This window comes from Anser anser (genome assembly GCF_964211835.1).
Source record: "Anser anser genome assembly, contig: HAP1_SCAFFOLD_136, whole genome shotgun sequence".
NCBI lineage: Eukaryota > Metazoa > Chordata > Aves > Anseriformes > Anatidae > Anser > Anser anser.
In genome coordinates this window covers 1-13,779 of record NW_028154175.1, presented here as the reverse complement: position 1 = coordinate 13,779, position 13,779 = coordinate 1, and the positions used below count along the sequence as shown (strand labels likewise).

Here is a 13,779-nt window from a genome sequence, read left to right as displayed (position 1 = left end):
TGATGTTTTTAAAATAACTGTCTTGCCTGAGTGATACTAGTTTTCAGTTTGGTTCAGTTTGCTTATTGTGTGCCTACCATATGCTATGATAATAGATTCCTTCAGGTTCAAGTACCTCTGATACGCTGTGATGCCACAGATCATCAGCCAACCATGAAGAAAAAAAATAATTATATGGCACGGTAATTGTTTTGCACCTATCATATGTCCATTTCACCAGGGAAGTATTAGAGCTCTTAGTGGTGATGCAGGAACACAGCATTTTTTTACCAGTAGTTTAACTGTGCATATCTGTCTACTAGGCAGCTGAAGTCACACACAGTATCTATGCTTTCTTACAAAGCAGCCCTGAAATTTATCTAATGCATAAGATAGCTTTAACCTTTCCAATAACTTTCAGATAAAATTATTTTCTATGTTAATTTTATGAACGTTATTTTCTAAAATAGAAGGTCAGTACCAATTAAAGCTTCATTCCAGAGATGTGAAGTTGTCGCTGCAGAAGTCATGTTATCTGTGAAGATACAGAATTGTAAGGAGGACAGTAGAAGAGAAAAATCTGTTTTTCTGAATGATGATGGTATAGTTTATTTCTATCCATAGTGTGTCTGGTTAGAGAAAGTGCTGATCCAAATCTTTCTTTAAATTATTGCTAAGGAAAATTACAATATTGACGTTATTATAAAGCAATAGTTTCATTTGCTTTCGACAGGTACATTTCAAGCATATTGATTCTGTCTCTGACGCATAGTTTTAGGAAAGGGGTTGTGTCCAGGACGAACTGCAGTGTATTGTTATTTGTTACCTTAATAGTCCTCAGGGAGGCATCAGACTTTTGCAGATTCCACTAGGATTGTTCTGATTGGCATCAAGGTCAGTTTCAGCTTCCTAACACTCCAAAAGAGCTGAAAGTAACATGACAGCAATTTTTTACTTGAACATTTGTCTGGCATTAAATATTTTCGTGTTATTTAATGAAATTGCCTTGATTTACTTTGACAGTAATAAACGTTCCAAATTTTTGCTTTCTTCCAGACTGCTGATGAAGGTTCCACTATATCCTGTGTTGTGGAGCGTACAAGGGGAGCCCTAGACTATGTGTATATAAAGTACATTATCTCACAGGTTGATTCCACTGGCATTAATTACTCTGTTACCGATTTTTCTAATAGCAGTGGCACTATCACATTCGTTCCTTGGCAGAGATCAGAGGTAAACCCTACCTTCCTATTAACAATTCATCCTGTCCTTTACAAACCTCCTGGAAAATACCTTCTGAGGGTGCTTGGCTGGTTTGCATACTAGAGAGTGTTTACTTCACATGGCTTTTCTTCTTATTATTTTTTATTTTGTTATTTTATGTTGTTATTTTTTTGTTATATATATATTTTCTTTCTTTCTTTTTTTCCATCCCTGACAACAAGAAAGTGTTATTTGTAGCTCTGTGTATATGTCAGTTCAAAAGTCACCATGTGTGCATGTACATATTAGATATATGTACATATACATAAAAAATATTAACTGTATTTATGTGTATGTGTACATATACTTTAAAAAGTGTAGATAGTCCATGTACTTTCGAAATTGGAAAATGATCAGGTTTGATCTGAGTGTTGTAACTCAAATTTATGTCCACAACAATTAAATAGGCAATAGTAAGATTCATTGCTGTTCTTGCACTCAAGGCTATCCAGGTTCTGTCTCCTTTTAAATTCAAAATCAGAAACAGGAGATTAAAGGTGTTCTTGTAACAATAGCTGTTTTTGAGTCTCCCTGAAATGATTACTGTCTGCTTTAATCTATTCCTCTGCATAAAGTGTGCGAGCAACTGGAACATAAGGAAATTATTCAATATTCTGGCCTTAGAGACACCTGAAATTGGTAATCAGAATTGCATCTCTGAGTTGGGGGAGAGAAAGAGAAATGATACATAAGGGAAGCTTTAGCTGCTTCTGAGAAAGCTTTCTAAAAGTCTTACGAAATTCCTTATCTGAATTAGTTTAAAAAAAAAAGAAAAAGAAAAAAGAAATACCAGGATACCAGGATACACTGAAGAGTAGGAATTCAAAGCTACAGAGGCCCACAATTAAAAAATTATGTGGGCAGACTGGAGGTCCAAAAGAGGGCCAGAAAGATGATCAAAGAGCTGGAGAACCTGTCCTCTAAGGAAAGACTCAAGGGGTTAGATCTTTTCACCCTTTAGAAGGGGACTTTGATCCCATTATTACAGTACCTAAAGGGCAGCTCCAGAGTTGACAGAGGCTCTCTCTTCTCAAGAAACCACAGGAGAAGACAGAGGGCAAAGAGTACAAAGATAGAGTGGGAGAGGTTTTGTCTTGAAATTTTTTACAACTACTGGAACGACTTCCTTAGGGACAGGGTCGGGTTGTCCCGACCTCAGCATCTGGGCCAGGGCAATCCCAAGCACAAACACAGGCTGGGCAGAGAAAGCACTGAGAGCACCCCTTGGGGGGGGAAGGACCTGGGCGTGGTGGTTGATGAGAAGCTCGACATGAGCCGGCAATGTGTGCTTGCAGCCCAGAAAGCCACCCGTACCCTGGGCTGCACCAACAGCAGCGTGGGCAGCAGGGCGAGGGAGGGGGCGAAGGAGGAAATTCTTCCCTCAGAGGGCGGTGAGGCCCAGGCCCAGGCTGCCCAGAGGAGCTGCGGCTGCCCCATCCCTGGCAGAGCCCAAGGCCAGGCTGGATGGGGCTGAGGGCAGCCTGGGCTGGGGGGAGGTGTCCCTGCCCATGGCAGGGGGTGGCGCTGGGTGGGCTTTAAGGTCCCTTCCAGCCCAAACCAATGTATGGTTCTATGGTAGAATTCCCATCACCAGGGGTGCTTAAGATGCAGTTGAACATGGTGCTGGATTATTTCATCTATTTTTTTTTTTTCCATGAAACATTGAACTTCATCTTTTGATGTCCCATCCAACGTGGGCTGTCCTATGATTAAAATTCTGTGGTAATAAACAGCGTGTGCTAGAAATAGAAATAAAAATAATCTGTTTCAATGAATTCAATCCTGATGTACAGCACGGAATTGTTAAATTTATTTGAAGAAGTGGTGCGGGACCACAGTACTGTAGAAACAACATACACTTTCTATTATTGTTTGTATAATAAGGATGAATTGTGAGTAGAAAATACCATCCTCAGTTTCACTTATATCAGGCTGCAGAAGTCAATGTGGACTCAAATTCGCTGAAGTCATTTGCAGGGATCCCAGTGACTTCACTAGAACTGTGAATCTGGATAATGTGATGACTGGCAAAAGCGTGTGGTATCTGAAAATAGTTCATTCATGTTATAATAGTTTGTTCATTCAGCTTTATTTCTCTGTGAAATGATATTACTGCATTTCATACAATCATATATAGCAGAAATTTCCAAAGCTTTTCTAGCATGGCAACATAGACGAGGCCCACATTACTCTATCTAGTGGCAGAAAATGGCTGATGTAGGCTCTTGCTACACAGCTTACTGGTCCAATTTACTGCATACATACAGAGGAGCTAATGTGCATGGCTCTAAGAAACGGGCTGGTAGCAAGCTGCTCTTCAGGTGGGATATCCTAAGGGACTTTCAACTGACATTTGTAATCTACTCATTACCATGCCTCTAAATATGATCAGCTACTTAAATGTTTTCTATATGTTTGTCCGACCATATCGAAACATAAAGAAAGATGGAATTTTCTGAAGTGAATGTGTTAGCGTGTTTAGAGCAAGGTTATGTTAGTAAATCGTATGATCTGCAGGTCAAAGTGTCAGGTGGTATAATAAGCTCAATTTATTTGCTCTCTAAATTGGATTAATCACTGTAATGTCTCTTCATAAGCATAATTTCAAAAAGATTTTAAAATTTATCAGATATTTCATGTTCAGTACATGGAAATTAAACTCTGCTTTTGTGAAGATATACAAAACCAACCAAACAAGTATTTATTATCACTTATTTATGTAGTTTGAAACAATTCAGAAAATATGCCTTCCATTTCCAGTAGCTTGGAAGCATTGTTTTTGGAAAGCATATTCTAGACATAAAATGTTATCTTAGAAATTAGTTGAATTTATGTGGAGAGCAAAAATAGTGTCCTTTGCTTTCAGAACTATACAGCAGATACAGCTGACTGACTAATCAAAGAATGTTGCATGGTTTGATTTCTCCATGATTTGGTCCTTCTCTAGGTGTTAAATTTGCATGTTATTGATGATGACATTCCGGAGTTAAATGAATATTTCCGTGTGACATTAGTCTCTGCAGTGTCTGGAGATGGGAAACTAGGTTCAACTCCTACCAGTGGAGCAAGTATAGATCCAGAAAAGGAAACTACTGATATCAGCATCAAAGCCAGTGACCACCCATACGGTAACAATGATGGGAATTATACAGCTTTGTTTCAGATTATTGTGTAGTTCTTTCCAGTCAGATGAAAACTTTGCTTGGTTGTAATAGTTGAGGAAGCAATCTCATATATTCCACTTTATCTAACTTGAATTAATTCATTGTTTATATACATGAATGAATACTGAATTAGTTTTCTTTTATAATTTTACAAAAAGGCCTCAAATCTTCCCTGCCCAAACAAGCAATGATTCTCTTGTGAGGGCAAATAAAGGCTCTGCATGTAGTTGATCCTGTCCAGGTTTTTCATCAAATGAGAATTCCTGACAATGAGAGTCATTTCTCCATATGTCTTGTACCAGTAAATACGCAAAACCGTGGCCTGTGAGGCTCTTTTGGGAAGAGAAGGTTTTATTATTGTGCTGTGCCTTTTATCAAGACTGACAAGAATATCAGTGAGAGAGGGTAAGGCACACAGCACATCTCTGGAAATAGTGTGATTGAGGCTTAAGGGTATACTGGTATATGTGGTTTTTAATTTCAGAACCATCACAAGATATGTTATCAATCACTTTATTTAAATTGTTTATCATCTTTAAAATTTGTTATGAAAAGCCATGTAAGTAGTAATTCTTGTCTTCCAGGTCTGCTCCAGTTCTCTGTGGGGCCACCTCCTCAGCCAGGTGATAAAATGATTCTTCCAGCCTCTTCTGTGCCCCATATTACTATTAAAGAAGAAGCTGGACACGTCAGATTACTGGTAGTTCGTGCACAAGGCCTTCTTGGAACAGTTCTGGTGGAATACAGAACAGTGCCAGTCACAGCTTTCAGTCCCAAAGATTATCAGGTATGGCAACTGCCAAGGTGGTATAATTGTTTTGGAATTAATTAGAGTTATTTATCGTGGAGATAGCTTTCAGTTTGACTGCTCTAGCCCAGCTATGATTCTTTCACAGAAAGACTACTTTACAAGGTGATGTGGCAAATGGATATGTAATATTCACTTAAAAATATACATCATGTGACTTCTCCATTCTTTTCTCTGCAGTAAGTTGCATTGTCTAGGAAAAGCCTCTGGTTTTGAACTTTTTTTTTTTTTCTTAACAGAGTTTTCAGTGTAGCAATTTGTGAGTTTTGCTGTTGTTACAGACCATATTATTCAAGTGCATGTACAGGTTAACATTATGCTTGTACATACTGGGATTTGTATATGCCTAGCAAAATAACCTGCATGTATCTGCACTTGCTTGTCCAACTGATCATTTGTGCAGAAAAATAAGAAAAATGTACATGAATGCAGATGCTCACCAGTATGTCAACTTAGATGTCTTCTTCTTTTTTTTTTTCTTTTGTAAAACAGATTTTTCAGATTTTTTTTTAAAGCTTAAGTGAGCAAAAGTAGATGTTTTGAAAAAGACAAAATGAAGGTTCTGTTTCTTTTTTTTATATGGATGAAAACATTAGACTTGAACAAAAATATGAAGAGCTCTTATATTGCAGGCTGTTGTGGGTACACTGGAATTTCAGCCAGGAGAAAGATACAAGTACATTACTGTTAACATCACTGATAATACTATTCCTGAATTAGAAAAAACGTTTAAAGTGGAGCTGTTGAACCCAGAGGGAGGAGGTAAGGCACATATATCAGGCCCTTAGTTGTATTTTCATGACCTCTACTCGTTCATAAAAATCTTGTCTTTCTTGGCATTATTTTCTATGTTATTTCTGAAAACAAACAAAAAGCACCTCTACATCCCCACCCCCATACAGCTGTCTTTTTTCGTAGGGAAGAACTGTTCCTCAGTTCTTTTCTTAATCCTTGGTGGAAACAACCAGATCCCATAGCAAGTATATTATTACCATGTATTAGGGAAAGTGTATCACTGCCATCTGTTAGGTCATCTAAAGGCAATTGCTGCTTTTCACTTTGTATAACTTCATGGTTGGTAATGAGAACTAAAATAATGCAAAAATATATTAGCAATATGTTGCATTTCAAAAATATGGAATATTTATAAAATATTTAAGGCTAAACAGTCAAAGTGTTGTGTTTTTGTTTGTTTGTTTTGGTTTTTTTTTGTTTTGTTTTGTTTTTTCTTCCACATGAGTGAAATCAGAAGAACTGCAATACATAGGTCAAATGGATTATAGCAGTAATAGGCTGTGGATGTTGAGGGCCATAGGGAGTTTGCTGAGCTGTAGCTGCAGAGGTAGCTCGTAGATAACTGTCTGTAAGAACAAGACAAACACTTGAAAGAATTATTGGTTTGAAGGGCTAGTCTGAAGGGACGGCAAAGCATAGTGGTGCTGCCACATAAACCCCTGAATACCTTACAGATTTTTTTTTCCATTTGAGAAAAATTTTAACGGAGATTGTAAAGCTTGTTGGAGGGAAAAGTAATTAGAAACACTGACAGCCATAAATTGATTTTTTTTTTTTAAACTGATGTTATTTTTTTAAACAATTCAGAAATTGCAAGTGTGGTCCCTTCTGGGAGGATGTATCAGATTTCCTTGAATTAATCCAGCTCTCTGCTATGATTGTATGTGTCTATGGTGCAACATGGTCTCAGTGATTCTTTTGGTAAAGTCTTGAGACTTTTCACGTATTTTGTCTTTTTGGTTGAATAGTTGTTTTGTTAAAAGGAGTCAAACTTTTCTCTTTCAAATTGTTGTGACAGAAAATTTACAACTAACTTTAGTAATCCAGTAACTATATAGCCTTTTTAAAATGAGCCTTCTTTTTGGCCTTTCCAACACAAACACAAAGCTTATGAAGTCCCCATTAGTTAAGTTTTCTGCAGATTTTCCCAACATTTTCACTTTGTGAGAAAATATTAGAATAAGGAGCTTGAGGGACTTTATCGTCTCCCCTACCTTTTTTTTTTTTTTTTTTTTCAATTTAGATTCCTCCATGACAAGCCTCAGTTAGGAGTGAGAAAGGGGAAATACAAAATGGGGACACAAAGAGGGAAAGAGAGGAAAGATAAACTATGTGTATGTGTTTTCTTTCATTCTGACTTCCCATTGCTATTTCCAATGTCATAAATTAAGTAAGAGGTGGCATATGTAAATATTTCAGTCTTTATTAGAACTCCTGTACACTTTCAGAAGCAAAGTTGATACCTTCCTAGAGTGCTTCCCTCTTTTTTTCCTGTTGTCCAGAATAGTTTAAATTTCTCTTTGCTTGCGCTCTGATTTATAAATGTATATATGTGTATATATCTGTATGTCTGTCATCTTAAAGTTGCTGAGCTCTTTAGAAATGATGGCAGTGGTAGTGGTGATGGGAACATGGATTTCTTCCTTCCAACTGTCCATCAGCATGGTAAGCATTTTGGATTAATCTTTATTTCTTTATGCTAACTGTAATATCCCTCATGAACTACACTACTGACACAGTTTATCATAGTGTTATTTTGCTTGTGGTTTGAGATATATCATAGAGTCCTGTCAAAACATTCTTTCCCATTTTAAAAAAGGCTTAATTTCAACAACAGTCAATACTAACCGTAATACAGAAAATAACAGCTTCTCTATCTTCAAAGCTGTATTTTTATAGAACACAATGTAGTTATTCCAGAAGTAGTTAGAAAAATTAGCTTTGTTTGTAAATTTTGTAAAATTTTCTGGAGAGCAAAGAGGAGAGAAACTTTTTAAATTTAAGGTAATTTAAAAATTACCTGACTGTGTGTTTTGATACTTTCTTTTGCCACTTGCTTTATGCTTTGATCTCTGCATCTCAAAAATACTCTTAATAAAAAGTGGTGTTAGCTCTTTTTTTTCTAAAAGAATGCTTTGATTATTTTTCATTTTTGAAGTCTATTTTTGTCACAACATACAGAAAACAAAGATAATTTAATCTTGAGAAAATTAAAAACATACAATATGCAGAAATAAGATGAAAACAAAAGCACCTACTATGAGGGAAACGCTAATGATGGCGGATTTTGAATTAAACCCTAGAGACCTGAAAATATTGTGTTAGCACCCATTATCGAAATCAAATAATTTATTCCACAGTGACAGCCTGATTTTCTGTTTTATTTGAAAATACAAAGGAGTTCAGTTTGAACCTGAGAGTAAGTCTGTGGTTTAACCACTTTTTGGAACTTCCTGGGAAGTGTTGTTTCCTCTTCTGTGTTTCCAGATTTTTTTTAAAATGACAGGCTCTTTCTCTTTCTAAGCAGCAAGTTATCTCACACAAGATGATCATTACAGTAGTAGAATTTCCTGGACTAGCTTTTTCTTTGTTCCAGCTTCAGTTAAAATAGTACCTGCTTTTGTCCTGTCTGCACTGCTTACACTGTGTTTTACCACGTAACTCTCCCCTACCCTAAATTCTAGTTCATTTTCCTTAATTAGACAAGTAATTTTATTTTTGATCCTCTCTTAAAATATTTGCATTTTATATGTTGCTTTGGAGTGTTGTTCCATAGAAGGGCTGCCAGGACTGCATTATTGAAAGTGAGTTCCTTATCCATGTGGATAATTATTCCACATTTAAAACAAAAAAAAAACACACCACAAAATGCAAAACAGCAGAAATATTCCAGTTATGCTTTTCTGTGTGCTTTTTGTAACAAACTTCCTTAGCTTTTAAGAAAAGATGGTATAAAAAAATAACTCATTTTGGCACTTGCACTTACAGCCAGCTTGGGAATTGCATCCCACATCGTTGTGACTATTGAGGCTTCTGATGATGCTCATGGCGTCTTTGAGTTCAGTACTGAGTCACTCTCGGTAAATGGAACTGAGCCTGAAGATGGAGATAGCAATATTATGTTGCAGGTTAGAAAGTTTTGGGTCTCATATTGCTATGCAATCCTCTTTTATGTCTATTTTACAGAGCATTCTGCAATATTTTTATAATAGGTCTACAGCATTTTAACTTAACTTTATCATGTACATTTGTCTTGACATTTTATACTTCACTTTCTAAAGTGTATCTTTCAGCTTAAAACTAAAATGTTTTATATAAGTTTAAATTTACTTCTACTTGTTTACATTTGAGGTATGAATATTTTAAAGTAAGTGCTGATGACACAACAAATACAGCAAAGCTAAGATGATAAAGATTACACTGTTTTTAAAATTAGTTTATTTTTAACTCATCATGTCAATGACTTTGCACTGTATATAATGGAGGGGCTGGATTGTGTGCAGCTTGCAGTTGGCAATGACATGCTTAAGATCCTCCGGGTAAGGATTAAGGGACATGGAAATAAGTTATAACAATAAGATGAAGTTGTTGTGGGAGTCTGCTATAGACCACCCAGCCAGGAGGACAACATTGCCAAATTATTCTATAATGAACTAAGGGATATCTCTAGGTCATCTGCCCTTGTCCCTGTGGGTGACTTCAACTTCCCAGATGTTAGCTGGGAATACCATACAGCCAATACAAACAGGTACTGGAAATTCCTGAGGCACGTTAACAATAACTTGTTGGTACAGTTACTCTGGAAGCTGACTAAGAAAGGTGCCCTCCAGATTTGTTGCTTGTAAACAGTGAGGGTCTTGTGGGTGAAGTGGTGATTGGAGGCTGTCCTGGCCATAGTGACCATGAGATGGCTGAGTTTAAAATCTTTGGTAATAGGAGGAAAACTGCCAGCAAAAGTTCAGCCCTAGCTATGGAGACAGCAGACTTCAGACTACTCAGTGAACTAGTTTGTGAGGTCCCCTTGGAACCTGCTTTTGAAGGTATTGGAGTCCATCAGTGCTGGTTAGTTAAGTAACACCTCTTAAGAGCACAGGAACAGGCAATTCCAAAGAGTCAGAAGTTGAGCAAGCTGGGCAGAAGGCCAGCTTGGCTGAGCAGGGATCTTATTCTAGAATTTAGGCGAAAAAGGAAAATCTGTGGGCATTGGAAGCAAGGTCAGTTGAACAAGGACTACAGAGGTGATGTTCACTCAGAGTTGAAGCTGGCCAGTACTGTGGGGACAACAAAAAGTGCTTTTTTTAAAGTATGCTAACAGCAAAAGGAGGAGCAGAGAAAACATTGATCCATTACTTGTTGAGGTTGGTAACCTCACAAATAAGTACGCCAATAAAGCAGAGGTTAACGCCTTCTTTGCCTCTGTCTTTAACACCAATGATGGGCTCGGGGACACCCAAAGCTCTGAATTTCAGGACTGTGATGATGATAAACTCCCAGCCAACTTTGAACTTGTGCAGGATTTGCTGCTCCAGCTGGATGCATATAAGTCTATGGGGTCCAGTGGGATTAATCCCAAAGTACAGAAAGAGCTGGCTGATGTCATTGCAAGACCTCTCTCAATAATTTTTCAATAGTCTTGGAGTCTGGAGAGGTCACAGTTGACTGGAATTAAGTTAAACGAGGAAGTGCTGGATTCTGCACCTGGCAAGGGGCAATGCTGGCTGTACGGACAGGCCTGGGGACAAGAGGCTGAAGAGCAGCCCCATGGAAAGGGATCTGGGGGTTTTGCTTGACAGCAAGAGAAATATGAACCAGCAGTGTGCCTTAGCAGCCAAAATGGTCAACTGTGTTCTGGAGCATAAGGCACAGCAATGCTGGATGGTCAAGGGAAGGGATTGTCCTGCTCTGCTCTGTGCTGGTGAAGCCTCACCTCTAGCACTGTGTGTGCTACAATATATGAAGGACATAAACTATTAGAGAGCATCCAAAGGAGGGCTACTATGGTGGTGAAGGGTCTAGAGGGCAAGAAGTATGAGGAGCGGCTGAGGTCCCTGGGTTTGTTCAGCCCAGAGCAGAGCAGGCCGAGGGCAGGCCTCATGGCGGCCTGCAGCTCCCTCACGAGGGGAGCGGAGGGGCAGGCGCTGAGCTCTGCTCTCTGGGGACAGCGACAGGACCCGAGGGAACGGCATGGGGCTGGGACAGGGGAGGGTCAGGCTGGGGGTTAGGGAAAGGTTCTGCACCCAGAGGTGGTCGGGCACTGGGACAGGCTCCCCAGGGACATGGTCACAGCACTGAGCTGCCAGAGTTCAAGAAGCATTTGGACTACTCTGTCAGACATGCGATTTGATTTTGGGTGGTCCTGTGTGGAGTCAGGTGTTGGACCTGATAATCCCTGTGGATCTTTTGTAACTCAGGATATTCTGTGATTCTGTGACTTTGCTGTATGCCATTTTACACTTTTATGTTCTTCTTTCTTATAGTACAAAGAAATACATAAATCTTTGTGTTTTCCACTTAGGTTGTGAGAACTCATGGGGCCCTGTCTGAGGTGACTCTGTATTGGGTCATAGTCTGTGATCTTACAGAAGACCTGGTCTCTGCATATGGGAATGTAACATTTGATGTTGGCCAAGTGAGAGCAAATATTACCATACAAGTTTCTCCTGACAACGTGCCTGAACTGGATCAGGTGTTTTCAGTTTTGATCATCAATGTGTCCAGTGGTCGTCTTGGAAATCACACTAATGCAACATTAACAGTTTTAGCTAATGATGATCCATATGGACTGTTCATCTTTTCTGAGAGAAACAGACCAATAAAAGTTGAGGAAGAAACAAAAAATATCTCCCTGACAATAGTAAGGCTTGGTGGTCTTCTTGGTACAGTAGTGGTTACATACAGAACTTTAGGTGATGATGAAAAGTCACCCTTTCTTCCACCTGATGTTGTTAGAGCAATACAAGGAGAAGATTATATACCCATTACTGGTTATGTGATCTTCGCAGCCAATGAAAGCGAAGCCACAATATCTTTGCCTATTTTGGATGATTATGATCCTGAGAGGTCAGAATCTGTTTTTGTGGAGCTAAACAATACTGTTTTGATCGACAAAGTACAGGATCGGCCAAGTAAGTGTCTTTCATATGTAAACCAAAAGCTTAAATATGTAGGCTAATATTTATATTTAATAGGATAAAATGCAGCAATTGAAATTACAGTAAAATTTTACCTCTGCCTAACTCTGTATAGTTAAGAATCCTGTAAGTTATATGTCAGAGTATCTCACATTAAGTATGAAGATTCTGTGTGTCAGCATATATTTCCTTTACCACAAAATTTTGTCAGGGGTGGACATTTCTTTCTCCCTTCTGCATCTGCTTTATCCCAGGTGTTTTAGGCCAACTATATTACTGTATTGGTTTTGTGTGCTAATACCTGCTCACCTGTTGTTTCTGTAAAGCACAATGATAGGAAATAAGCTAGTTGCACTTACTGAAAGCGAAAAAAGCCTTTTAAACATTAAGTGGTGTAGAATTGCAGCTTCATGCTGGCTTTTTAGCGTAGAGGATGTTTGCCCGATCAGATAAATTCAGGTCATTACAGCCTTATTTATGCTTAAGAGCTTCTTGGCATGCCTAATTTCCCTTCCCTCTCCCCCATGACTCTCCCACATTAATCTTGATTTTTAAGGGAAACACTACAAAAAATTCTACTGGGAAACTGAAAGGTTACTTATAGTTCATCATTGCTAGTGTAAAATTCTATTGTCCTATGGACAAATAAATAAGTAATTTTGCTAGTACCTCACCTCTTCAAAGAACTGGTGTTTTGTATGCTCCACAGCAGGGTAGAATAATAAGTTAGTAAGAATGTGGATTTTCTGACATAATATAATTCAAACATCAAAAATATGCTTGTGCAGTTTGTAGTTATATTTTGTCCAAATCTAAAATGAAAATTTTATTGAAAGCTAGTAGTGGCCATCCACTAAACTCAGGTGTATGTATATGAACAGTATAGCCATATATAGGAGGCATTTCAGGCTTGCTCTAAGAGGTTTTTTTTATATTTCAGTTGTAAATTCTCCTCGTCTTGGATCAGTGGGTGAGACTATAGCTCATGTAATTATCAATGCCAACGATGATGCTTTTGGAACACTTCAGCTTTCAGCTTCAGCTGTGCGAGTTGCTGAAAATTATGTTGGACCAATCATTAACGTGACCAGAACTGGGGGAATTTTTGCAGATGTTTCTGTGAAATTCAAAGCTATGCCAATAACTGCAACAGCTGGTAAGAAATCAAAATAGCAGAAATACACATTCTGTGTTAAACCAGAAAGAGCATACTGTATGCTTCGAGTAACCAAAGCAAGCAAGTGTGTATTGAATGCAGTCTAGTAAAACAAGTAGAAAAAATACCAAAGTGTGAGATACTTACTGAGTGTACTTAGGAGACAGGAATTCAGGTCCTATAGAAGAGACCTTACATCAAATTTAAAAAAACTCAGAGATATCATCACTGAAGAATCTAGCAAGAAAACTAAGGAAAGGAATTGGCTGTTTGTTTCCCTGGTGGCCACTCACTTTCTCAAAAAAATAAAATAAAATAAAAAATCCTGTAGTAGTATATATAGCTAGTACTTAGTCCTTTGTACATATTTCAACCTACCATACATGGCTTATTTGAGTTTCTTGGAGGGAAATTGAGAGCTGGTGACTCCTCTGTGAAACAGACAAATGTTAAGCACAATTCAAGAAGACTTTTACTTTGCAA

At 38.1% G+C, this 13,779-nt stretch overlaps 2 protein-coding genes across 2 annotated transcripts; both read left to right on the top strand.

Annotated features, from left to right (window-relative positions):
• Window positions 1-4,282: 4,282 nt before the first annotated feature.
• Window positions 4,283-6,766, top strand: LOC310890427 (adhesion G-protein coupled receptor V1-like). Its single transcript, XM_083852786.1, has 3 exons — window positions 4,283-4,370; window positions 4,991-5,193; window positions 5,847-6,766. Exons 2-3 carry the CDS (start codon window positions 5,038-5,040, stop codon window positions 6,000-6,002), a joined length of 312 nt encoding a protein of 103 aa, XP_083708912.1. The 5' UTR covers window positions 4,283-4,370; window positions 4,991-5,037; the 3' UTR covers window positions 6,003-6,766.
• A 4,701-nt stretch (window positions 6,767-11,467) lies between these two features.
• LOC310890431 (adhesion G-protein coupled receptor V1-like) lies at window positions 11,468-13,328 on the top strand (the record flags this gene model as incomplete). The annotated part of the gene is made up of 3 exons (XM_083852790.1): window positions 11,468-11,485; window positions 11,525-12,134; window positions 13,081-13,328. The coding sequence occupies 3 exons, from the start codon at window positions 11,468-11,470 to the stop codon at window positions 13,311-13,313; spliced, it is 861 nt and encodes a 286-aa protein (XP_083708916.1). The 3' UTR covers window positions 13,314-13,328.
• Between the last annotated feature and the right edge of the window lie 451 nt (window positions 13,329-13,779).

Excerpts from the sequence above, each read along its gene's own strand:
- LOC310890427 (XM_083852786.1), top strand. The coding sequence starts at position 5,038 with ATGATTCTTCCAGCCTCTTCTGTGCCCCATATTACTATTAAAGAAGAA. Across the intron at positions 5,194-5,846 it reads TCAGTCCCAAAGATTATCAG|GCTGTTGTGGGTACACTGGA; the intron begins GTATGGCAACTG and ends CTTATATTGCAG.